Genomic DNA, 26,211 nt, shown 5'->3' with positions numbered 1-26,211 from the left:
GGGGGACAGCAGGGTTCTATCGCCAGATGAGGGACATCTCTGTCCAACAGGACGGGTGACAGCAGGGTTTCTATCGCCAGACGAGGGACAACTCTGTCCAACAGGACGGGGGACAGCAGGGTTCTATCGCCAGAATGAGGGAAACTCTGTCAGACAGGATGGGGGGACAGCAGGTTCTATCGCCTGATGAGGGACAACTCTGTCCAACGGACGGGGGAGTCAGGGTTTCTACCCCAGATGAGGGACAACCCTGTCCAACAGGACGGGTGAAAGCAGGGTTTCTATTGCCAGATGAGGGACTACTCTGTCCAACAGGACGGGGGACAGCAGGGTTTCTATCGGCCAGATGAGGGACAACTCTGTCCAACAGGATGGGGGGACAGCAGGTTCTATCGCTGATAAGGGTAACTCTGTCCAACAGGACGGGGGACAGCAGGGTTTCTATCGCCAGATGAGGGACAACTCTGTCCAACAGGACGGGGGGACAACAGGGTTTCTATCGCCAGAGGACGGACAACTCTGTCAGACAGGACGGAGGAAAGCAGGGTTTCTATCGCCAGATGAGGGACACTCTGTCCAACAGACGGGGGGACAACAGGGTTTCTATCGCCAGATGAGGACAACTCTGTCCAACAGGACGGGGGGACAGCAGGGTTTCTATCGCCAGATGGGGACATATCTGTCCAACAGGACGGGGGACAGCAGGGTTTCTATCGCCAGACGAGGGACAACTCTGTCCAACAGACGGGGGACAGCAGGGTTCTATCGCCAGATGAAGGACACTCTGTCAACAGGATGGGGTGGACAGCAGGATTTCTATTGCCAGATGAGGGACTACTCTGTCCAACATGAGGGGGACAGCAGGGTTTCTCGCCAGATGAGGGACAACTCTGTCCAACAGATGGGGGGACAGCAGGTTTCTATCGCCTGATGAGGGACAACTCTGTCAGACAGGATGGGGTGGGACAGCAGGGTTTCTATCGCCAGACAAGGGACAACTCTGTCCAACAGGATGGGGGACAGCGAGGTTTCTGTTGCCAATGAGGGACTACTCTGTCCAACATGACGGGGGACAGCAGGGTTCTATTGCCAGATGAGGGACAACTCTGTCCGGTTATTTATGTAGCATACAAGCTAGCGTTAGCTGACTAGCAGCCAGTCCGCTTCTAACTCCGTAAATACCTTTAATTATCTCAACACTTATAACAGTCCGGGGGGGGCCACCAGGTCCTGCACCCCAGGCGGACCGCCGTCAGTGGGGGGCCAGCGTGGAAACACCACTAGAAAGATCCCCTGCCAACCTCGACGTGATCTAATACCCACTGACGACTGTCCATCTGCGGCTGCAGGACCTGGAAACCCCCCCTCAGTGTCCCAGTGTGACTGTTAAAGTGTTGAAATAATTAAAATGTTTCACAGTATTTAGAAGTGGACTGGCTGCTAGTTAGCTAACGCTAGCCTTCATGCTACACAAATAAGCCGGACTGAGTTGTCTCTCATCAGGCGATAGAAACCCGGCTGTCCCCCCGTCCTGTTGGCTCAGAGCTCCACAGACTACAGACTAAGTCACAGGTACAAATTTTGCACCAAATGTATCGCAAGAAGACTTGCAGAACTCGAGAGCGCAGACTCGCCACTGTGTGATGGAGAGAGCACACTGCATACATATAATATAATATAATATGATATATTATGAGAAGCTGCAGTTACAGATTCCAGAGTTTGAATCACTGAGTTGTGTTGTACTGGAAAAGTGACTGAAGTGGGGAAAAAAGTGAGTACAGAAGTTCTCAAATCTTATTCTACAAGCATTTACATCACATCTGCGCGCTCACCATATTTCCCTTCGTAGTTTCTCTTTTCTGATATTTATAAAAAAATATTTGTGCAATTAATAGATTTTTAAAACAAGGCGTTATTGCTATGGTTAGAAGGCCCCCGGACAACTAGAACACCACATTATATTGCACAACACAGATCTTCAAAGATGAAGCTGCAGTGTAGCACCCCTCCCGGTTTAACTTAACATTTGTGTTGTACACAAACTTCTTTACATCCTTCCAGGACCTTTGACCCAAGGCTTCCTCCTCTTTTATGCATCGCATGCAGTGTTCTTTACCTGGAAGCGGCGCTCTGCTATAACTTTTCCATGTGTTTGTTTACCGCACTCCTCTCTGCTTCCTTCCACGGTCTCTTCACCTTTACTCCTCTCTGCTTCCCTCCACGGTCTTTCACCTTACCTCTCTGCTTCCCTACGGTCTTTCACCTTTACTGTGGCGGCACTACAGATGACAGAAAAGACGATGGAGATAGTGTGACCTTAAATACATACATCTCAGTGGAGATTCAGTAAAGCATCTATTACTGGCTTGACGTTAATTCTAAGTAAATATTTGGACATACATACAATTTGTTCTTCAGTACATTCAATTTTAAACATAAAAATGGATAGTAAATTAAATGCTTATTTCAGGTTTATTTAGAGTAGGCTTACAAGCTGGTACACCGGGGAGCACACATCTAGTTAATGACTGGAAAAACATTTGTATGATTATGACAAACCCCTTGACTCTATGACTCTACAAGTTCAGAATGCTTTCCTGAATCAAAGCGTACGCATTGTTTTTGTTAATGATCAAGATAAACTTCATGAACATAACCTGTAGCCTGCTGTTGTCTATGGGTGGAAGACTGCAAATATTAAATGCGATGATTTCGTTAGACCCGATGTTTATCGGTCCAATTACTTTTGGACCTCAAACCTTTGGGCCTTGTGTGTTAAAGGGCTATGGCTAACACAGATCTTTATATAGATGCAAACCTATTTAAATAAAAGCTGAGACTTAGCACTTTATTTGTGTCAAAGAACACAAAAAGTCCAACTGTCCAAATACTTAGGGTCTGGACTGTTTATGCCTTATTTAGCCCAGTTTTAAAGAACTTACCCATTGCTTCCACGTTCTTGGTCTTGTTACGTCTTTTCTTCTTCTGTGAGGGCCTCTTCATCAACCTTGTTCCTGGACTCAGATCTACAACTGTAGCAGACAATCATTAGCACCCGTTAGTTAGTGAAATCTCAGGTATAATTAATAATCAGGTTCCATTTGTAAATAAATGCTGACAGTAAAACATAACTACTACAATCTGAAGCTGGCTACTAGCACTTATATTTCAAAAGTCAAAACTGTAAGCAGCAGTGTGTGCTAGGATATTTCAACATTATATTACTATCATATGATACTATCATAATTGCCAAAAGGTGGGAGTTCTGGTGACTTTCATAATAAATACCATTTACTCACCATCTACATCTGAACTCCCATCTTCACTGAGGGCTCAAGTCTCCTTTGGGGGGACAAGAGGTCAGAACGTCCATCTGAAAAACAACAGCAAACAAAAGTGACACCTTATCCTATGCAGTGTATGAAAGGACAACCTAGTGAATGCATTTTAAAGAACTTACCCATTTCTTCCACCGTCTTTTCACGTCTTTTCTTCTTCTCTGAGGGCCTCTTCACCAACCTTGTTCCTGGACTCAGATCTAGAACTGTAGCAGACAATCATTAGCACCCGTTACTTAGTGAAATCTCAGTTAAAATGAATATTCAGAATTCATGTGTAATTATTTAATGCTGACAATTTAACTGCCAAAGGAAGGACACTAAATATTTACTGTAATATTTATCTTGTGTAACAAACTATAAAGAAACAAAAGGATGAAATGGTGACAAATTATATAATTCATGCACTTGAGATTTAAGTACTACTCTACTAAGTTTGAGAAAACGCTGGCAGGGTCCTTTGTAAAAGCAGTTTTTTTTGTGAATTTAATAATAATATCATTTAACTCACCATCTCCATCTGAACTCCCATCTCCACTGAGGGGCTCTAGTCTCTTTTTGGGGACAAGAGGTCAGAACCTCCATCTGAAAAACAACAGCAGGCAAAAACATGACAACTCATCCTATGCAGTGTATGAAAGGTCAACCTAGTGAAAGCAACTGTATCTGCAAATATGATTAATATTGATACATGAAAGTTTACACTAGTGGATATGCACTGGTGTCACTTTAAAGTCACACTAGCCTCTTACAACCACTGAGTAGCCTGACAAACCCATTACTGCTACAATAATTGTGGCGCCTGTTAAACTATTTCATATATTTTCTGATTTCTGTTTTAAAAAGCAATAAAATAACTCTAGAACATATGTCTAGAACACTGTTTTGTGCCTGTGTGCAGTTTGCCCCGGAGGGCACACAGCACAATTCCTGCTTTCAAAATATCAAGTGACATAAAGGGAATTAATGTCCCCAACCCATTGCGTGGCTCGCAGACAGTCACAGAGAGCGTTTAATGGTAGCTTTAGAAGTATAAACCTTTTTAGCCCAGTTTTTAGAACTTACCCATTGCTTCCACGTTCTTGGTCTTTTTACGTCTTTTCTTCTTCTGTGAGGCCTCTTCACCAACCTTGTTCCTGGACTCAGATCTAGAACTGTAGAAGACAACATTAGCAACCATTAGTGAAACCTCAGGTATAATGAATAATCTGGTTCCATTTGTAAACTACATTCTGACAGCTGGCTACTAGCACTTATATTCAAAAGGTCAAAACTGTAAGCAGCAGTGTGTACTAGGATATTACAATATTATATTACTATCATATGATACTATCATAATTGTCAAAAGGCAGGAGTTCTGGTGAATTTCATAATAAATACCATTTAACTCACCATCTACATCTGAACTCCCATCTTCACTGAGGGACTCAAGTCTCCTTTTGGGGACAAGAGGTCAGAACCCCCATCTGAAAAACAACAGCAAACAAAACGTGACACCTTATCCTATGCAGTAAATGAAAGGACAACCTAGTGAATGCATTAAACTTTATCTGCAAAGGCGATAAAATATTGAGACATGAGAGTTTACACCAGTGAGTATGCACTGGTGTCACTGTTCAAGTCACAGTGTTTACACACGTATAAGCATATAACGAGCATGCCTATTATATTCAGTTGTTGACCCTGTCAGAGGTCTTAATTCAATCCTGTGTATTAGCACTGAGGTAATATTTAGAGATAAGTACTGAACTGCGTTACATTTATAGGTGTTCCTAACATTCTGACCACCTCATGCATGTAAATATGGATATTGATAAAATTGAGTTGACTACTTAACAAATGTATGTAAACATTAGAAGAACATTTGAAGTGGAGCTGGCTTTAGAATTTGGTGCTTTTGGGCCTTTTTTGCCACACAACCCTCTGACTCTGAATCTAATCCAACTGTGACACTGTAGCTCTGGCTCTAGCACACTGGCCGCAGGTCAGAAGAACAAGTGAATAGTTTGCTTCTCATGTTTAGACGCATGTAGCAAGTATCTGTATCGGTCTCCTTTCTACAGACATTTGCACGCTTGATTATCTCTAGGACCTTCCCTCTCAGCACATTAGCCACTTACAGTGGCCATTCCCAATCCTTCTCACACTCATTGGCCTCCCTCTATGTTTAACATCTAAAAGAAAAGGGGAATATTTACTGGTTGCATATGTGTGACTGGATTTAAAATTTAGTTGCACACTGAAACTTTTGGTAGCAGTCTGGAGCCCTGGGATACTGTGTGTGGACTAGGGCAGCAACCACCAATTGTTTTCATTATCGATTAACCTGTCTCTTAGTGAAAGATGACAATATGAGACTGTTATAGTATTTATAGACCAGATTGTCCAGAGGGCATTTTCCTTGGAAAATACTACAGTTGCTTGACTGATAGCAATCTAAAGTATTAAAATGTTTTTTGCAAGACAAGAAAACCGAGCAAGACGAAACAAGATATGTCACAGTGCATACATACCAGAGACAGGAGGATCAATTGTGTCTTTCCCGTGAAGGTGGAGGCCCCTTGTTCCATTGTGTACAGAAGCTTTCTTATGTAATCTGGGTTCATCTTGCTGCATAATTCAGACCCAGAGGAATCACTTCCTGACTCCTCAAAGTCACAGTCCAACTGTAAGTAAAAGCATAATCATGAGAAAGACATCCCATTCACTTTCAAGTCCAACTTTACAGAGACCATGCAACTATAGTTTTCTTAAAGATTGACTGTTCCACTGACATCAGTTTGATATTTAACAAAAAAGTAAGAACTATTTGTTTGGAAATAGCAGACGTCTAGCATACTGTTTTTGGATTTATGTCAAATGTTAAAAGTTTGTGTTTTTAAAATTGTTTGTCACAGTCAGACGTAAGAAAACATGCCAATACATGTGTGTGCAACTAACTTCCTTTACCCACAGTCAGAACACCATCACACTTAAACAATGGGTTTTCAGATCTGCATGAACAGATAACAAGCCTGCTATTTTTACACAGTACTAATTCATCCAGCACAGTCTAAGTACTGCATCCTTTCACTTGGCAGTTTTGTGATCCAGTGTTGGTTATGTGGATATTACAGTCATTCATGATGTTGGATATGAGTGGTGATAGTGGCTATGCTGAGGGTTTTTCCAGAAAATAGTAATACTAGCTTAACTAATAACAGGGCTAGGAATCTTAAAGCGCCATATTCTGCTCATTTTCAGGGTCATAATTGTATTTTGAGGTTGTACCAGAATAGGCTTCCATGGTTTCATTTTCAAAAACACCATATTTTTGTTGTACTGCACATTGCTGCAGATCCGGTTTTCACCCTTTGTGTTCAGGTCACTGTTTTAGCTCTAGAGTGACACATCTGACTTCTATACTATCTTTGTTGGGAATTACTTTCTGTCCTTGCAGAACAGGGACAGAAAGTAGTTCTTTTGGAGATTAGGGTCAACTAGTGGATGTTGTAGCAGTGTTTTGCCATTGAGAACGAGCTAGCATGCTAGTGCTAGCATGTGTTACAGTTAGCCACCTGGTCTTGGCTAGTGATGTAGAGAGCCGTGCAGATGTTGATCAGCTCCCCCGGAGACTGAAGACAGAGGACATTCAGAAACCGTATCTCACTCAGAACACCATGGATAGTTATTCTCTCCAAGTTTGTATGTGTGTAGAAACACAGAAGACACAAAATAACAACCCAAATACCAGAAAAAGTTATTTTTTCATAATATGGGCACTTTACGTATTTTACAATATGTGCTACAATTAGATAACAAAACAATTCTCAGTGCATCTTTGTGCATATCGTTAAATATGTAAAAAAAAGCACACATTGGCTTTTGCTGCTCTAGAAGCTGGCCCCTCCCCCTCTCACCCTGAGGACCAGAGACAGAGAGCAGCCGAGCTTTGGCAGCTAAAATGTGGCATACAACTCAGACCCACAAAATGTGCAAAGTAGCACTACTTTGGACTGTCTTTGGCTTTCAATAAACAAACAACAATTCCCGAATTTCAGGACATTCCTAAATCCCCACTTATAACGCACAACCACAACAAGTGCATACAGAGCGTGGTGCTCTTATGGTCAGGCTATTTATCTTATAAAGCAAGACATGTCTGTATACGTGTGTGTCCATATTTGGGGGAAAGGTATCTGGCACTTCAGCAGACGTCACATGCAAAACGGTTTAGAACTGTGGGGGGATTCTTTTCCTGTTATTGTATTAAATTGCTGTGAGCTGTCAGAACATAACGTAGCCTAATCTCTGAGATTATTCCTTCAGAGCGCTGCGCAATACGAGAAATATCAGAGTTGAACTAGGCAGATAATCCGTTTTCATCAGACTCACCCTGGGTCGAGTTAATTAAGTCACCAAAATACCTCTGTCTCTCTCTGTCTGCACACACACAGAAATGGTCTGGTTTTGGTGGTTGATGAACGCAGATATGTGCTAATTAGCTATCATAACGGACCAGGAAGGTAGCATACTGCCATGACCTCATGATGCTTATGTCTGATTACTCAACATTGTCATTGTGATATTTTGTGATTGCATTCTGAATCTACAGTTCTCTGTCAGGTAAATACTGTAGTACAATGTCTTCCTCTGATGTAGAAGTAGCCTACACTGTAAGTCAGTAGTCGGCTGTACAGTGGAGTTGCATATTGAGTGGTTTGGAGTAAATCTTTTATAAAAGACACATACCTGTGTTTTTCTCACTCCCATCAATTTCTGGACCTAAAACCAAAAGAAGATTGAAACTTTATAAACGAGCCATGAGAGCACCGCTCCTTTAGATTAAAATAAAAACTGTTTGACTGTTAAGCATTATCTGCAGTGTCTCTGCTGTAGTGTCTTATAACTACATTTAAGTATTACACTCTTTTTTCCCCCACAAATGTCAGTGATAGCCCATAAACCTAATTAACATGTTAAAGACTATAGCCTGTTATAGCACATAAAACACTTCTCTTCATAAACCCCTTCAAGTAGTTCTACAAACTAAGTCTTTGAAAAACAAATCAGACTAGATATAAAAATGCTTGAAACAGTTTTAAATGGAGTTATACATGTGTCCACTTTATTTTCAGAAAATATATATAAACTGACTTTAAATGGTGTCACTGCAATGTTGTTAAAAGCTGATAAATCTCTAAACAAATATATGTTCACATAGTTATACAAAAATATAGTGCATGACAATTAAGTTAGTAGTTAGAATTTACTAGAACTGGCAACTCCGTTCTGCAATAAAAAGTCTAAACCTGCCAAATAATTTAGCTCAAACCACATTAAGTGACATGCGGAGGCTCAAATTAGAATTGATAAATCTTACCTGCACAGAAAGTTTAAAAGTCGTCTTTTCCTTAGTTGAGTCGCTCCAGTCTTTCAAAAGCTAGCAGGCCGCTAGCTGTAGCGTCTCCTTCCAAGAGTGTGCTGCTGCAGCCTTGAAACCTGTCTCACACTCCTCTCGCCTCATGCCTCAGCTCTGAGCTTCAGCTCCGCGTGCAGGTGGGGGAAGGGCAGCTTTCTGTGAGACCTGCAGGTGACCTGCTCTCACAGAAAGCTGCCCTTCCCCCACCTGTTCGTCTGAGTGGCTGAGAGCAGGGGGGGGCGGCCCCTCCCCCTGATGGGCCATTAATTAAGTGGCAGTTGCAGCAGCAGAAAGACCACACAATATTCACCTCTGACTCTCAGGCCTGTTTTACAGGCTGCAGGGTCAGAAATCACAACTATCACTGCAAAATCACAACTTTAACATTAAAGTCTCGCTCTTCAATGTAAAGTTTAATCATATATATTATTTTAAGCGTGGTTGAAGAAGTACTTTTTACTTAAGTAAAATTAAAAAAGAACAATGATAGTGAAACTGGGTGCTTTACATTCAATAATGAATCACAGCCTGTATTTGTATGGCTAACCCATGTTTCATCCTTTAAATTTATATGTTTTATTCTCTCCGTTCACTGTCTATAAATTTAGTTTCACTTTACACCTTATTGGAACTTGAAGATTTTGTCTCCTTTTTAACATCTCCTATTCAACACATGCTGATTCTCAGTGTTATAGTTTTGAGTTGTTAATTAGTCATGTTTAATTGCTGTAGACAATTAGTATGCAGCAACAACACAACATATAGTAATACTTTTAAAGTGTTCTTTATTTCCACAGTTTTGAAATTAATCAGGGTTCATGTCCATGTAATGGATCCGATGGTCCCTTACATGTGCTCACTGATTTACTAGTTTGTAAGCTAATATAAAGTCAGCTAAAAAGTAAAGTACTGTGGATGTACATTTACTTTGCTGAATTATTGTGTAGGCAGACTCTCCCAAGAACAGGTGTGTCTCTCCCTTAAAGTGTCCAACATTGATGTACCTGGCACAAAGTGGCCAAACAGCAACAGTGAATGATAAAGCTGTGGAGGAATCAACGGCGTACCCCCGCAGACCCCTTTGCGTCTACACTGGACCCTGTGTCATAGCCTGACGTGCACCTCTCAAAAATATAACTACACGTCGTGGCAACGCACGTCGCTCGGCTGTGGCTTGGTAGCTTTTCATTTCCCCCCCCGAGTCATTTCCTGGTTCTCTTTCTCCTTAAACATGAAATCATGGAGAGGGTTAACTAGTCCTGCTGTAGATGTCTCACCTTGGTCAGCACAGGGAAGACTCTTTGTTTCTCTCACTATGATCTAGAGTCACTACTCTGAAGATAATTGTCGTCACTCTCACTTCTCCCTCGCTTTATCACCCAGACCCCCCCCCCCCCACACACGGCAGCGTAACGCATACACCAGCGCACAAGCGTGTAACCATCAGACCACCTACGTAGGCTACGGAGAAAGCGCTGCGTGGCACCTCCGCACAGCCATAAAACGGCCTTCAGTCTCTGCACAGGCTGTAAGAGGGAGGCCTGCTGTCCCCTTCAGTTCCCTCCCCAGGAACACCTTACAGGACACTGAGAATTCTCTGGGGAGGCAAACATGTCAGCCACCGGCTGTCCAACGGGATGCCACAATTACCTGTCCAAATACAGGAGCTGCCTCCTGTTCCTGTAGCCCCTAAACCATCAGACCTACTGGACGTTGTGCTTTACTGTACTGTAACTCTGCCTTGTAGGGGAAATGAAGCTGCAAATTTTTTCAACATGAAGTTAAATAATGTTAACTGATAATATGTTACTATAAGGTAACATGTATGTTTTAAACACAGCAGCAATACAGTATTTGTGCTCTCTTTGCTATGTGAGCTCTGTCTGTTGTGCTGTCTCCATGCATTCATATAATGTGAGCAGGGACAGCAAATAGTGGGGGGGGGGGGGGGGGCAACTGAGAATAAGGTAGTCTGGAAAGATAAATAATGTCTTCTTATACTGTCACTGTATCCTACAGGTGGGTGCATCACTCATATCTTAAATTGTATTTACATATGTTCTATTTACTTAAATAGAACAGAGTGAGATGTACTTCCACTCTTTACTCTGCAGATATAATAAGGTTGTATTTTTTGATTAAATCATTATGTTCCAGATAAACCAGAGTCTACAGCAGCTCTATGAGGCTGTACTATGACAGGTAAAGTAATGTAACCTCTGTACAGGGCTAAAGATGAAAAACAGCCTCTTGGCTAACTCTTGTGCATTAATACCAGTGTTTATTAATCACCACTTTTCCTGTTAAGGAAACCAATAAACCTAAATGCTAACATCAGCATGCTAACATGCTCACAATGACTAGGCTAACATGCTGAGGTTTAGCAGGTTTAATGTTTACTGTTTAGCTTTCTTAGTTTAGCATTTTAGCATGCTAAACTACTAGCCAATACATTCAAATTTACTTTAGCCAATCTAATGCTTCAGCCCAGCTCTACTGACTGGTCGCATGTGAAAGTGAAAGTAAGAAACTCAGCTAAACTATGGAGGAGCTCATTTAATGAGTGTTGTTAATTCATACTTAATGTAGACAACATAAATGACAGTGTGGATAATAAACTGCGCTGAGGCCTGAATCCACACTGGTGAGTACATTTACCTGCTAACATGTAGCTAATGCAGATAATGTTGACTAGCTGCAATGCTAACTAGTGCAATGTAAAATCCTATTTGATAATGCTAAAAATGCTAACTACTAAAAATACATCTGCAATGTATTTAAGAAATACTGCTGCTAAACAGACATGTTCTGCCCTGGTGGTGTTTTCTTTGCATTATTTGTGTTGAGCGCTGCAGCTTTGTTGCTGGTTAAGATGTAGTTTTGTGCTGAATTCCAGTGTTAGTGCTGGTATTTTCTTACAGTGTACAAGAATTTGACAACATTTTTGATGCATCAGTGCTAAATATGTTATTTGTGTTTTCTATCATGCACTTTAACTATAGTTGAGTTTTACTCAGTGTTATCTTTGATTGTGACTTGAAGCAATATGTTGATTTAATAAGCTTTAAGCTATGATAAGGAATATTAATATAATTAGCATGAAGGTAATTTATCTGGCTATCATTCATAGGTCAAGGTTATGAGTTGAAGTCCTCTTAAGATGTCCAGAGACTTCAGAGGAGAGCTCAGAGCCACCAGGGAGATTTCAGATGATCCAGAAACTGTTATCCAGTACTGGATGTTGAACCAAGCCAACAACATACAGATCCTGTTGCTGAACTAATGATCACCTACGTCCAGTGTGGTAGGATTGAACTGCACACATATATTCAGCTCCATAGATACACAACATACCTGTATTATCATACTGGTCCCCCACCAGAGTTGGAGAGAGAACTGTGTCTCTTACAAAGCCTTTGAAAATTACCTGCGTCTTAATTATTTTATCTATGTGCACTCAGTTTGTTTTTCTTTGTTTGTTATTAATTTTATCTGTTTATAGATCTGCATTGTAATTTGTTCTTAATTTGAGTCTCACTTGCTTATTACCTGGTTTACTGTTACATGCAGACCAATCTACAGCAGTGTCATGTGTTTTTGTTTACTATGGTCATCCTCGTGGCTCCCTGTAGTCCTGACTTCTTCTAATCCTGGTCCAATTTTTACTGTTACCTTTATTATTAATTCCTTACACTGTATTTAGTATAAAGTAAACTTCTGTTGGACATTGGCCTACTGCAGAGTGGTAAACAAGGCCTGAAACCAGAGTGGCTCAGGTGCAGTAACTGCATGAAGCTGTAGGGGTCGCCAGTGCCAGATTAGCTCAGCGCAGTACCTGTGTGAACCTGAAGGGGTCGCCCAAAATGAAAACAATGCTCAGGTGCAGTACACGTGTGTGTATGATAGGGGGGTGACAGAGCAAAAGTGTGTGTATGAAAAAGATGTACACACACCAATTTCTTCTTAACAATTTCCATTTTACTATTTTTCTGAGGACCTCTCTGAAACTTTGAGAAAAGCCTAAAAACAGCCTTTGGAGGCCATTACAGTGAAAAAAAGTGAGGACCGGCCTAAATGTCCTCACTTTGTAAAATGGTCCTCACTCCAAGGTTATAAACTCACACTTGGCCTCACAACGATGGCTATGCAAACACACACACCACACGCACACGCACACACACACACACAGCTGTGGAAAGTAAACAGCGAGTGGTGGGACACAGGAATGGTCTTTAGTTCTGCCTTTTCACAACCAACAGTAATGGCATCATTTACCATGGGCATTACCACATGAACACACACACACACACACACACACACACACACACACATTCCTGTATGAGCTTAAAGGTGAGGACCGGGTAAAACAGCCTGTGAAGTGAGGACCACCCTTTCTGCTATACTTACAGACAATCTAATGCTATATTTAAACACTAGATGTCTCCCTGACTCAGTTTATCACCTCAGATTATTTTTAAAACAAAGAATAAGACCCGTCATTCTATCACTGAAGTGAGGACCATTTCTAGGGGGCGCTATTGGGTTCAGTTCTGGCTAGACTATTTAAACTATCTTCTTTGTTATTATTAGTTAGTTGTTATTTTCTACCATTTTATGTTTTAGAACAGATACATAATGTAATAATATATGATTATTGAGTCTTTGAAGAGTTGCAGTTTGAGGTTCATATACAGAAGCAGAATATATACTATTTAGTGATGTGACCATTGATCAGACTACTGCACAAAGGCACGGATGCATTTCTGAAATAAAGTAAAGCAGAAAAACATTACATGTGAACTCCAGTTATCAGAACATTTATTTCAGTTTTGTTCAAACCTCAACTTTGAGAATTTGCTGCCTTTTTTCTCATTTATGATAATAAACGTGTCACAACAACTTTCATCTGGACAAATAACCCTGAAGACAACATTAGCCTTTGTTTTAGGTTATTAATATGAATGTAAATATGGAGCAAAATGTGAGAGCACGCAGATTTGATGTGAGACATTGTAGAAAAAAATCTCTACTCATTTTTTTTTTTCCCACTTCATTCACTTATCCAACAACCACAACTCAGTGATTCAACCTCTGGAATCTGTCCCTGCAGCTTCTCATATTATATTATATTATAGTATATTATATTATAGTATATTATATTATATTATATTATGGTATATTATATTATAGTATATTATATTATATTATTTATTTATAGTATATATATTATAGTATATTATATAATATTTATATATTATATTATAGTATATTATAGTATATTATATTATTTATGTACTCTGCAGTGTGCTCTCTCCATCACACAGCAGCGAGTCTGCTCATCGACTATTGCAACACTTCTTGATCCATTTGCTACAAAACTAATTGCACCTGTGGACTTAGTCTGTGGAGCTCTGTCCAACAGGACGGGGGGACAGCAGGGTCTCTATCGCTGGGTGAGGGACAACTCTGTCCAACAGGACGGGGGGACAGCAGGGTTTCTATCGCTGATGAGGGACAACTCTGTCCAACAGGACGGGGGGACAACAGGGTTTCTATCGCCAGATGAGGGACAACTCTGTCCAACAGGACGGGGGGACAGCAGGGTTTCTATCGCCAGATGAGGGACAATCTGTCCAACAGGACGGGGGACAGCAGGGTTTCTATCGCCAGACGAGGGACAACTCTGTCCAACAGGACGGGGGGACAGCAAGGTTCTATCGCCAGATGAGGGACAACTCTGTCAGACAGGATGGGGGGACAGCAGGGTTCTATCACTTGATGAGGGACAACTCTGTCCAACAGGAAGGGGGACAGCAGGGTTTCTATTGCCTGATGAGGGACAACTCTGTCAACAGGATGGGGGGGACAGCAGGGTTTCTATCGCCAGATGAGGGACAACTCTGTCCAACAGGACGGGGGGAAAGCAGGGTTTCTATCGCCAGATGAGGGACAACTCTGTCCAACAGGATGGGGGGACAGCAGGGTTTCTATCGCCAGATGAGGGACAACTCTGTCCAACAGGACGGGGGGACAGCAGGGTTTCTATCGCCAGAGAGGGACAACTCTGTCAGACAGGACAGGGAAAGCAGCAGGTTTCTATCGCCAGATGAGGGACAACTCTGTCCAACAGGACGGGGGGACAGCAGGGTTTCTATCGCCAGATGAGGGACAACTCTGTCCAACAGGACGGGGGACAGCAGGGTTTCTATCGCCAGATGAGGGACATATCTGTCCAACAGGACGGGGGACAGCAGGGTTTCTATCGCCAGATGAGGACAACTCTGTCCAACAGGACGGGGGGACAGCAGGGTTCTATCGCCAGATGAGGGACAACTCTGTCCAACAGGACGGGGGGGACAGCAGGGTTTCTGTTGCCAGATGAGGGACTACTCTGTCCAACATGACGGGGGGACAGCAGGGTTCTATTGCCAGATGAGGGACAACTCTGTCCGGGTTATTTATGTAGCATACAAGCTAGCGTTAGCTGACTAGCAGCCAGTCCGCTTCTAAGCTCCGTAAATACCTTTTAATTATCTCAACACTTATAACAGTCCCGGGGGGGGCACCAGGTCCTGCAGCCCCAGGCGGACCGCCGTCAGTGGGGGGGGCCAGCGTGGAAACACCACTAGAAAGATCCCCTGCCAACCTCGACGTGATCTAATACCCACTGACGACTGTCCATCTGCGGCTGCAGGACCTGGAAACCCCCTCCTCAGTGTCCCAGTGTGACTGTTAAAGTGTTGAAATAATTAAAATGTATTCACAGTATTTAGAAGTGGACTGGCTGCTAGTTAGCTAACGCTAGCCTTCATGCTACACAAATAAGCCGGACTGAGTTGTCTCTCATCAGGCGATAGAAACCCGGCTGTCCCCCCCGTCCTGTTGGCTCAGAGCTCCACAGACTACAGACTAAGTCCACAGGTACAAATTTTAGCACCAAATGTATCGCAAGAAGACTTGCAGAACTCGAGAGCGCAGACTCGCCACTGTGTGATGGAGAGAGCACACTGCATACAATATAATATAATATAATATAATATGATATATTATGAGAAGCTGCAGTTACAGATTCCAGAGGTTGAATCACTGAGTTGTGTTGTACTGGAAAAGTGACTGAAGTGGGGGAAAAAAGTGAGTACAGAAGTTCTCAAATCTTATTCTACAAGCATTTACATCACATCTGCGCGCTCACCATATTTCCCTTCGTAGTTTCTCTTTTCTGATATTTTATAAAAAAATATTTGTGCAATTAATAGATTTTTAAAACAAAGGCGTTATTGCTATGGTTTTGAGAACTGCCCCGGACAACTAGAACACAACATTATATTGCACAACACAGATCTTCAAAGATGAAGCTGCCGTGTAGCACCCCTCCGGTTTAACTTAACATTTGTGTTGTACACAAACTTCTTTACATCCTTCCAGGACCTTTGACCCAAGGCTTCCTCCTCTTTTATGCATCGCATGCAGTGTTCTTTACCTGGAAGGCGGCGCTCTGCTATAAACTTTTCCATGTGTTTGTTTACCGCACTCCTCTCTGCTTCCTTCCACGGTCTCTTCACCTTTACTCCTCTCTGCTTCCCTCCACGGTCTTTCACCTTCACCTTTACTGTGGGCGGCACTACAGATGACAGAAAAGACGATGGAGATAGTGTGACCTTAAATACATACATCTCAGTGGAGATTCAGTAAAGCATCTATTACTGGCTTTGACGTTAATTCTAAGTAAATATTTGGACATACATACAATTTTGTTCTTCAGTACATTCAATTTTAAACATAAAAATGGATAGTAAATTAAAATGCTTATTTCAGGTTTATTTAGAGTAGGCTTACAAGCTGGTACACCGGGGAGCACACATCTAGTTAATGACTGGAAAACCATTTGTATGATTATGACAAACCCCTTGACTCTATGACTCTACAGCAAGTTCAGAATGCTTTCCTGAATCAAAGCGTACGCATTGTTTTTGTTAATGATCAAGATAAGACTTCATGAACATAACCTGTAGCCTGCTGTTGTCTATGGGTGGAAGACTGCAAATATTAAATGCGATGATTTCGTTAGACCCGATGTTTATCGGTCCAATTACTTTTGGACCTCAAACCTTTGGGCCTTGTGTGTTAAAGGGCTATGGCTAACACAGATCTTTATATAGATGCAAACCTATTTAAATAAAAGCTGAGACTTAGCACTTTATTTGTGTCAAAGAACACAAAAAGTCCAACTGTCCAAATACTTAGGGTCTGGACTGTTTATGCCTTATTTAGCCCAGTTTTAAAGAACTTACCCATTGCTTCCACGTTCTTGGTCTTGTTACGTCTTTTCTTCTTCTGTGAGGGCCTCTTCATCAACCTTGTTCCTGGACTCAGATCTACAACTGTAGCAGACAATCATTAGCACCCGTTAGTTAGTGAAATCTCAGGTATAATTAATAATCAGGTTCCATTTGTAAATAAATGCTGACAGTAAACATAACTACTACAATCTGATAGCTGGCTACTAGCACTTATATTTCAAAAGGTCAAAACTGTAAGCAGCAGTGTGTGCTAGGATATTTCAACATTATATTACTATCATATGATACTATCATAATTGCCAAAAGGTGGGAGTTCTGGTGAATTTCATAATAAATACCATTTAACTCACCATCTACATCTGAACTCCCATCTTCACTGAGGGGCTCAAGTCTCCTTTTGGGGACAAGAGGTCAGAACGTCCATCTGAAAAACAACAGCAAACAAAAAGTGACACCTTATCCTATGCAGTGTATGAAAGGACAACCTAGTGAATGCATTTTAAAGAACTTACCCATTTCTTCCACCGTCTTTTCACGTCTTTTCTTCTTCTCTGAGGGCCTCTTCACCAACCTTGTTCCTGGACTCAGATCTAGAACTGTAGCAGACAATCATTAGCACCCGTTACTTAGTGAAATCTCAGTTAAAATGAATATTCAGAATTCATGTGTAATTATTTAATGCTGACAATTTAACTGCCAAAAGGAAGGACACTAAATATTTACTGTAATATTTATCTTGTGTAACAAACTATAAAGAAACAAAAGGATGAAATGGTGACAAATTATATAATTCATGCACTTGAGATTTAAGTACTACTCTACTAAGTTTGAGAAAACGCTGGCAGGGTCCTTTGTAAAAAGCAGTTTTTTTGTGAATTTAATAATAAATATCATTTAACTCACCATCTCCATCTGAACTCCCATCTCCACTGAGGGGCTCTAGTCTCTTTTTGGGGGACAAGAGGTCAGAACCTCCATCTGAAAAACAACAGCAGGCAAAAACATGACAACTCATCCTATGCAGTGTATGAAAGGTCAACCTAGTGAAAGCAACTGTATCTGCAAATATGATTAATATTGATACATGAAAGTTTACACTAGTGGATATGCACTGGTGTCACTTTAAAGTCACACTAGCCTCTTACAACCACTGAGTAGCCTGACAAACCCATTACTGCTACAATAATTGTGGCGCCTGTTAAACTATTTCATATATTTTCTGATTTCTGTTTTAAAAAGCAATAAAATAACTCTAGAACATATGTCTAGAACACTGTTTTGTGCCTGTATGCAGTTTGCCCCGGAGGGCACACAGCACAATTCCTGCTTTCAAAATATCAAGTGACATAAAGGGAATTAATGTCCCCAACCCATTGCGTGGCTCGCAGACAGTCACAGAGAGCGTTTAATGGTAGCTTTAGAAGTATAAACCTTTTTAGCCCAGTTTTTAAGAACTTACCCATTGCTTCCACGTTCTTGGTCTTTTTACGTCTTTTCTTCTTCTGTGAGGGCCTCTTCACCAACCTTGTTCCTGGACTCAGATCTAGAACTGTAGAAGACAAACATTAGCAACCATTAGTGAAACCTCAGGTATAATGAATAATCCGGTTCCATTTGTAAACTACATTCTGACAGCTGGCTACTAGCACTTATATTTCAAAAGGTCAAAACTGTAAGCAGCAGTGTGTACTAGGATATTACAATATTATATTACTATCATATGATACTATCATAATTGTCAAAAGGCAGGAGTTCTGGTGAATTTCATAATAAATACCATTTAACTCACCATCTACATCTGAACTCCCATCTTCACTGAGGGACTCAAGTCTCCTTTTGGGGGACAAGAGGTCAGAACCTCCATCTGAAAAACAACAGCAAACAAAACGTGACACCTTATCCTATGCAGTAAATGAAAGGACAACCTAGTGAATGCATTAAACTTTATCTGCAAAGGCGATAAAATTATTGAGACATGAGAGTTTACACCAGTGAGTATGCACTGGTGTCACTGTTCAAGTCACAGTGTTTATACACACGTATAAGCATATAACGAGCATGCCTATTATATTCAGTTGTTGACCCTGTCAGAGGTCTTAATTCAATCCTGTGTATTAGCACTGAGGTAATATTTAGAGATAAAGTACTGAACTGCGTTACATTTATAGGTGTTCCTAACATTCTGACCACCTCATGCATGTAAATATGGATATTGATAAAATTGAGTTGACTACTTAACAAATGTATGTAAACATTAGAAGAACATTTGAAGGTGGAGCTGGCTTTAGAATTTGGTGCTTTTGGGCCTTTTTTGCCACACAACCCTCTGACTCTGAATCTAAATCCAACTGTGACACTGTAGCTCTGGCTCTAGCACACTGGCCGCAGGTCAGAAGAACAAGTGAATAGTTTGCTTCTCATTGTTTAGACGCATGTAGCAAGTATCTGTATCGGTCTCCTTTCTACTGACATTTGCACGCTTGATTATCTCTAGGACCTTCCCTCTCAGCACATTAGCCACTTACAGTGGCCATTCCCAATCCTTCTCACACTCATTGGCCTCCCTCTATGTTTAACATCTAAAAAGAAAAGGGGAATATTTACTGGTTGCATATGTGTGACTGGATTTAAAATTTAGTTGCACACTGAAACTTTTGGTAGCAGTCTGGAGCCCTGGGATACTGTGTGTGGACTAGGGCAGCAACCACCAATTGTTTTCATTATCGATTAATCTGTCTCTTAGTGAAAGATGACAATATGAGACTGTTATAGTATTTATAGACCAGATTGTCCAGAGGGCATTTTCCTTGGAAAATACTACAGTTGCTTGACTGATAGCAATCTAAAGTATTAAAATGTTTTTTGCAAGACAAGAAAACCGAGCAAGACGAAACAAGATATGTCACAGTGCATACATACCAGAGACAGGAGGATCAATTGTGTCTTTCCCGTGAAGGTGGAGGCCCCTTGTTCCATTGTGTACAGAAGCTTTCTTATGTAATCTGGGTTCATCTTGCTGCATAATTCAGACCCAGAGGAATCACTTCCTGACTCCTCAAAGTCACAGTCCAACTGTAAGTAAAAAGCATAATCATGAGAAAGACATCCCATTCACTTTCAAGTCCAACTTTACAGAGCCATACAACTATAGTTTTCTTAAAGATTGACTGTTCCACTGACATCAGTTTGATATTTAACAAAAAAGTAAGAACTATTTGTTTGGAAATAGCAGACGTCTAGCATACTGTTTTTGGATTTATGTCAAATGTTAAAAGTTTGTGTTTTAAAATTGTTTGTCACAGTCAGACGTAAGAAAACATGCCAATACATGTGTGTGCAACTAACTTCCTTTACCCACAGTCAGAACACCATCAACACTTAAACACAGATCTGCATGAACAGATAACAAGCCTGCTATTTTTACTCAGTACTAATTCATCCAGCACAGTCTAAGTAATGCATCCTTTCACTTGGCAGTTTTGTGATCCAGTGTTGGTTATGTGGATATTACAGTCATTCATGATGTTGGATATGAGTGGTGATAGTGGCTATGCTGAGGGTTTTTTCCAGAAAATAGTAATACTAGCTTAACTAATAACAGGGCTAGGAATCTTAAAGCGCCATATTCTGCTCATTTTCAGGGTCATAATTGTATTTTGAGGTTGTACCAGAATAGGCTTCCATGGTTTCATTTTCAAAAAACACCATATTTTTGTTGTACTGCACATTGCTGCAGATCCGGTTTTCACCCTTTGTGTTCAGGTCACTGTTTTAGCTCTAGAGTGACACATCTGACTTCTATACTATCTTTGTTGGGAATTACTTTCTGTCCCTGCAGAACAGGGACAGAAAGTAGTTCTTTTGGAGATTAGGGTCAACTAGTGGATGTTGTAGCAGTGTTTTGCCATTGAGAACGAGCTAGCATGCTAGTGCTAGCATGTGTTACAGTTAGCCACCTGGTCTCGGCTAGTGATGTAGAGAGCCGTGCAGATGTTGATCAGCTCCCCCGGAGACTGAAGACAGAGGACATTCAGAAACCGTATCTCACTCAGAACACCATGGATAGTTATTCTCTCCAAGTTTGTATGTGTGTAGAAACACCGAAGACACAAAATAACAACCCAAATACCAGAAAAAGTTATTTTTTCATAATATGGGCACTTTACGTATTTTACAATATGTGCTACAATTAGATAACAAAACAATTCTCAGTGCATCTTTGTGCATATCGTTAAATATGTAAAAAAAAGCACACATTGGCTTTTGCTGCTCTAGAAGCTGGCCCCTCCCCCTCTCACCCTGAGGACCAGAGACAGAGAGCAGCCGAGCTTTGGCAGCTAAAATGTGGCATACAACTCAGACCCACAAAAATGTGCAAAGTAGCACTACTTTGGACTGTCTTTGGCTTTCAATAAACAAACAACAATTCCCGAATTTCAGGACATTCCTAAATCCCACACTTATAACGCACAACCAGACAACAAGTGCATACAGAGCGTGGTGCCTCTTATGGTCAGGCTATTTATCTTATAAAGCAAGACATGTCTGTATACGTGTGTGTCCATATTTGGGGGAAAGGTATCCGGCACTTCAGCAGACGTCACATGCAAAACGGTTTAGAACTGTGGGGGGATTCTTTTCCTGTTATTGTATTAAATTGCTGTGAGCTGTCAGAACATAACGTAGCCTAATCTCTGAGATTATTCCTTCAGAGCGCTGCGCAATACGAGAAATATCAGAGTTGAACTAGGCAGATACATCCGTTTTCATCAGACTCACCCTGGGTCGAGTTAATTAAGTCACCAAAATACCTCTGTCACTCTCTGTCTGCACACACACAGAAATGGTCTGGTTTTGGTGGTTGATGAACGCAGATATGTGCTAATTAGCTATCATAACGGACCAGGAGGGTAGCATACTGCCATGACCTCATGATGCTTATGTCTGATTACTCAACATTGTCATTGTGATATTTTGTGATTGCATTCTGAATCTACAGTTCTCTGTCAGGTAAATACTGTAGTACAATGTCTTCCTCTGATGTAGAAGTAGCCTACACTGTAAGTCAGTAGTCGGCTGTACAGTGGAGTTGCATATTGAGTGGTTTGGAGTAAATCTTTTATAAAAGACACATACCTGTGTTTTTCTCACTCCCATCAATTTCTGGACCTAAAACCAAAAAGAAGATTGAAACTTTATAAACGAGCCATGAGAGCACCGCTCCTTTAGATTAAAAATAAAAACTGTTTGACTGTTAAGCATTATCTGCAGTGTCTCTGCTGTAGTGTCTTATAACTACATTTAAAGTATTACACTCTTTTTCCCCCCACAAATGTCAGTGATAGCCCATAAACCTAATTAACATGTTAAAGACTATAGCCTGTTATAGCACATAAAACACTTCTCTTCAATAAACCCCTTCAAGTAGTTCTACAAACTAAGTCTTTGAAAAACAAATCAGACTAGATATAAAAATGCTTGAAACAGTTTTAAATGGAGTTATACATGTGTCCACTTTATTTTCAGAAAATATATATAAACTGACTTTAAATGGTGTCACTGCAATGTTGTTAAAAGCTGATAAATCTCTAAACAAATATATGTTCACATAGTTATACAAAATATAGTGCATGACAATTAAGTTAGTAGTTAGAATTTACTAGAACTGGCAACTCCGTTCTGCAATAAAAAGTCTAAACCTGCCAAAATAATTTAGCTCAAACCACATTAAGTGACATGTGGAGGCTCAAAATTAGAATTGATAAGATCTTACCTGCACAGAAAGTTTAAAAGTCGTCTTTTCCTTAGTTGAGTCGCTCCAGTCTTTCAAAAGCTAGCAGGCCGCTAGCTGTAGCGTCTCCTTCCAAGAGTGTGCTGCTGCAGCCTTGAAACCTGTCTCACACTCCTCTCGCCTCATGCCTCAGCTCTGAGCTTCAGCTCCGCGTGCAGGTGGGGGAAGGGCAGCTTTCTGTGAGACCTGCAGGTGACCTGCTCTCACAGAAAGCTGCCCTTCCCCCACCTGTTCGTCTGAGTGGCTGAGAGCAGGGGGGGGCGGCCCCTCCCCCTGATGGGCCATTAATTAAGTGGCAGTTGCAGCAGCAGAAAGACCACACAATATTCACCTCTGACTCTCAGGCCTGTTTTACAGGCTGCAGGGTCAGAAATCACAACTATCACTGCAAAATCACAACTTTAACATTAAAGTCTCGCTCTTCAATGTAAAGTTTAATCATATATATTATTTTAAGCGTGGTTGAAGAAGTACTTTTTACTTAAGTAAAATTAAAAAGAACAATGATTTGTGAAACTGGGATGCTTTACATTCAATAATGAATCAACAGCCTGTAGTTTGTATGGCTAACCCATGTTTCATCCTTTAAATTTATATGTTTTATTTCTCTCCGTTCACTGTCTATAAATTTAGTTTCACTTTACACCTTATTGGAACTTGAAGATTTTGTCTCCTTTTTAACATCTCCATATTCAACACATGCTGATTCTCAGTGTTATAGTTTTGAGTTGTTAATTAGTCATGTTTAATTGCTGTAGACAATTAGTATGCAGCACAACACAACATATAGTATTACTTTTAAAGTGTTCTTTATTTCCACAGTTTTGAAATTAATCAGGGTTCATGTCCATGTAATGGATCCGATGTTCCCTTACATGTGCTCACTGATTCACTAGTTTGTAAGCTAATATAAAGTCAGCTAAAAAGTAAAGTACTGTGGATGTACATTTACTTTGCTGAATTACTGTGTAGGCAGACTCTCCCAAGAACAGGTGTGTCTCTCCCTTAAAGTGTCCAACATTGATGTACCTGGCACAAAGTGGCCAAACAGCAACAGTGAATGATAAAGCTGTGGAGGAATCAACGGCGTACCCCCGCAGACCCCTTTGCGTCTACACTGGACCCTGTGTCATAGCCTGACGTGCACCTCTCAAAAAATATAACTACACGTCGTGGCAACGCACGTCGCTCGGCCGTGGCTTGGTAGCGTTCCATTTCCCCCCCTGACTCATTTCCTGGTTCTCTTTCTCCTTAAACATGAAATCATGGAGAGGGTTAACTAGTCCTGCTGTAGATGTCTCACCTTGGTAAATAATGTTAACTGATAATATGTTACAACAAGGTATTAACATGTATGTTTTAAACACAGCAGCAATACAGTATTTGTGCTCACTTTGCTATGTGAGCTCTGTCTGTTGTGCTGTCTCCATGCATTCATATATGTGAGCAGGGACAGCAAATAGTGTGGGGGGGGGGGGGCAACTGAGAATAAGGTAGTCTGGAAAGATAAATAATGTCTTCTTATACTGTCACTGTATCCTACAGGTGGGTGCATCACTCATATCTTAAATTGTATTTACATATGTTCTATTTACTTAAAATAGAACAGAGTGAGATGTACTTCCACTCTTTACTCTGCAGATATAATAAGGTTGTATATTTTTGATTAAATCATTATGTTCCAGATAAACCAGAGTCTACAGCAGCTCTATGAGGCTGTACTATGACAGGTACAGTAATGTAACCTCTGTACAGGGACTAAAGATGAAAAACAGCCTCTTGGCTAACTCTTGTGCATTAATACCAGTGTTTATTAATCACCACTTTTCCTGTTAAGGAAACCAATAAACCTAAATGCTAACATCAGCATGCTAACATGCTCACAATGACTAGGCTAACATGCTGATGTTTAGCAGGTTTAATGTTTACTGTTTAGCTTTCTTAGTTTAGCATTTTAGCATGCTAAACTACTAGCCAATACATTCAAATTTACTTTAGCCAATCTAATGCTTCAGCCCAGCTCTACTGACTGGTCGCAGGTGAAAGTGAAAGTAAGAAACTCAGCTAAACTATGGAGGAGCTCATTTAATGAGTGTTGTTAATTCATACTTAATGTAGACAACATAAGATGACAGTGTGGATAATAAACTGCAGGTGACCTGCTCTCACAGAAAGCTGCCCTTCCCCCACCTGTTCGTCTGAGTGGCTGAGAGCAGGGGGGGGCGGCCCCTCCCCCTGATGGGCCATTAATTAAGTGGCAGTTGCAGCAGCAGAAAGACCACACAATATTCACCTCTGACTCTCAGGCCTGTTTTACAGGCTGCAGGGTCAGAAATCACAACTATCACTGCAAAATAACAACTTTAACATTAAAGTCTCGCTCTTCAATGTAAAGTTTAATCATATATATTATTTTAAGCGTGGTTGAAGAAGTACTTTTTACTTAAGTAAAATTAAAAAAGAACAATGATTAGTGAAACTGGGATGCTTTACATTCAATAATGAATCAACAGCCTGTAGTTTGTATGGCTAACCCATGTTTCATCCTTTAAATTTATATGTTTTATTTCTCTCCGTTCACTGTCTATAAATTTAGTTTCACTTTACACCTTATTGGAACTTGAAGATTTTGTCTCCTTTTTAACATCTCCATATTCAACACATGCTGATTCTCAGTGTTATAGTTTTGAGTTGTTAATTAGTCATGTTTAATTGCTGTAGACAATTAGTATGCAGCAACAACACAACATATAGTATTACTTTTAAAGTGTTCTTTATTTCCACAGTTTTGAAATTAATCAGGGTTCATGTCCATGTAATGGATCCGATGTTCCCTTACATGTGCTCACTGATTCACTAGTTTGTAAGCTAATATAAAGTCAGCTAAAAAGTAAAGTACTGTGGATGTACATTTACTTTGCTGAATTACTGTGTAGGCAGACTCTCCCAAGAACAGGTGTGTCTCTCCCTTAAAGTGTCCAACATTGATGTACCTGGCACAAAGTGGCCAAACAGCAACAGTGAATGATAAAGCTGTGGAGGAATCAACGGCGTACCCCCGCAGACCCCTTTGCGTCTACACTGGACCCTGTGTCATAGCCTGACGTGCACCTCTCAAAAAATATAACTACACGTCGTGGCAACGCACGTCGCTCGGCTGTGGCTTGGTAGCTTTTCATTCCCCCCCCCCCGAGTCATTTCCTGGTTCTCTTTCTCCTTAAACATGAAATCATGGAGAGGGTTAACTAGTCCTGCTGTAGATGTCTCACCTTGGTCAGCACAGGGAAGACTCTTTGTTTCTCTCACTATGATCTAGAGTCACTACTCTGAAGATAATCGTCGTCACTCTCACTTCTCCCTCGCTTTATCACCCAGACC

General features: G+C 40.9%; 1 protein-coding gene and 1 long non-coding RNA gene across 3 annotated transcripts; both read right to left on the bottom strand.

Moving 5' to 3' along the window:
* Nucleotides 1-5,712: 5,712 nt before the first annotated feature.
* Nucleotides 5,713-9,107, bottom strand: LOC116679882 (uncharacterized). The gene is made up of 3 exons (XR_004329525.1): nucleotides 8,704-9,107; nucleotides 8,073-8,105; nucleotides 5,713-6,007 (listed from the first exon to the last, which is right to left on the bottom strand). It is a non-coding gene; the product is annotated as an uncharacterized LOC116679882 (long non-coding RNA).
* Nucleotides 9,108-15,270: 6,163 nt separating this feature from the next.
* LOC116679880 (uncharacterized) lies at nucleotides 15,271-23,219 on the bottom strand. Of its 2 annotated transcripts, XM_032509378.1 has the most exons (9): nucleotides 22,816-23,219; nucleotides 22,179-22,211; nucleotides 19,962-20,114; nucleotides 18,832-18,906; nucleotides 18,502-18,591; nucleotides 17,946-18,020; nucleotides 17,555-17,638; nucleotides 17,034-17,123; nucleotides 15,271-16,363 (listed from the first exon to the last, which is right to left on the bottom strand). In XM_032509378.1, exons 3-9 carry the CDS (start codon nucleotides 20,062-20,064, stop codon nucleotides 16,086-16,088), a joined length of 795 nt encoding a protein of 264 aa, XP_032365269.1. In that variant the 5' UTR covers nucleotides 20,065-20,114; nucleotides 22,179-22,211; nucleotides 22,816-23,219; the 3' UTR covers nucleotides 15,271-16,085. The 2 variants fall into 2 exon arrangements, with proteins under 2 accessions (XP_032365269.1, XP_032365268.1); XM_032509377.1 differs by having other exon boundaries at nucleotides 22,179-23,219.
* Nucleotides 23,220-26,211: the final 2,992 nt, after the last annotated feature.

This window comes from Etheostoma spectabile, unplaced genomic scaffold (assembly GCF_008692095.1).
Source record: "Etheostoma spectabile isolate EspeVRDwgs_2016 unplaced genomic scaffold, UIUC_Espe_1.0 scaffold00018268, whole genome shotgun sequence".
NCBI classification, from domain to species: Eukaryota; Metazoa; Chordata; class Actinopteri; order Perciformes; family Percidae; genus Etheostoma; species Etheostoma spectabile.
The sequence above is the reverse complement of the archived record's forward strand: the minus strand, read 5'-3'. Positions and strand labels throughout refer to the sequence as shown.

Bases quoted from the DNA above. Each gene is read 5' to 3' on its own strand.
- LOC116679880 (XM_032509377.1), bottom strand. From the start codon at position 20,064: ATGCAGCAAGATGAACCCAGATTACATAAGAAAGCTTCTGTACACAAT. The intron at 18,592-18,831 runs GTGAGTTAAATG...TGTCTTCTACAG, and splicing joins TGGGAGTTCAGATGTAGATG to TTCTAGATCTGAGTCCAGGA. The intron at 17,639-17,945 runs GTGAGTTAAATG...TGTCTGCTACAG, and splicing joins TGGGAGTTCAGATGGAGATG to TTCTAGATCTGAGTCCAGGA.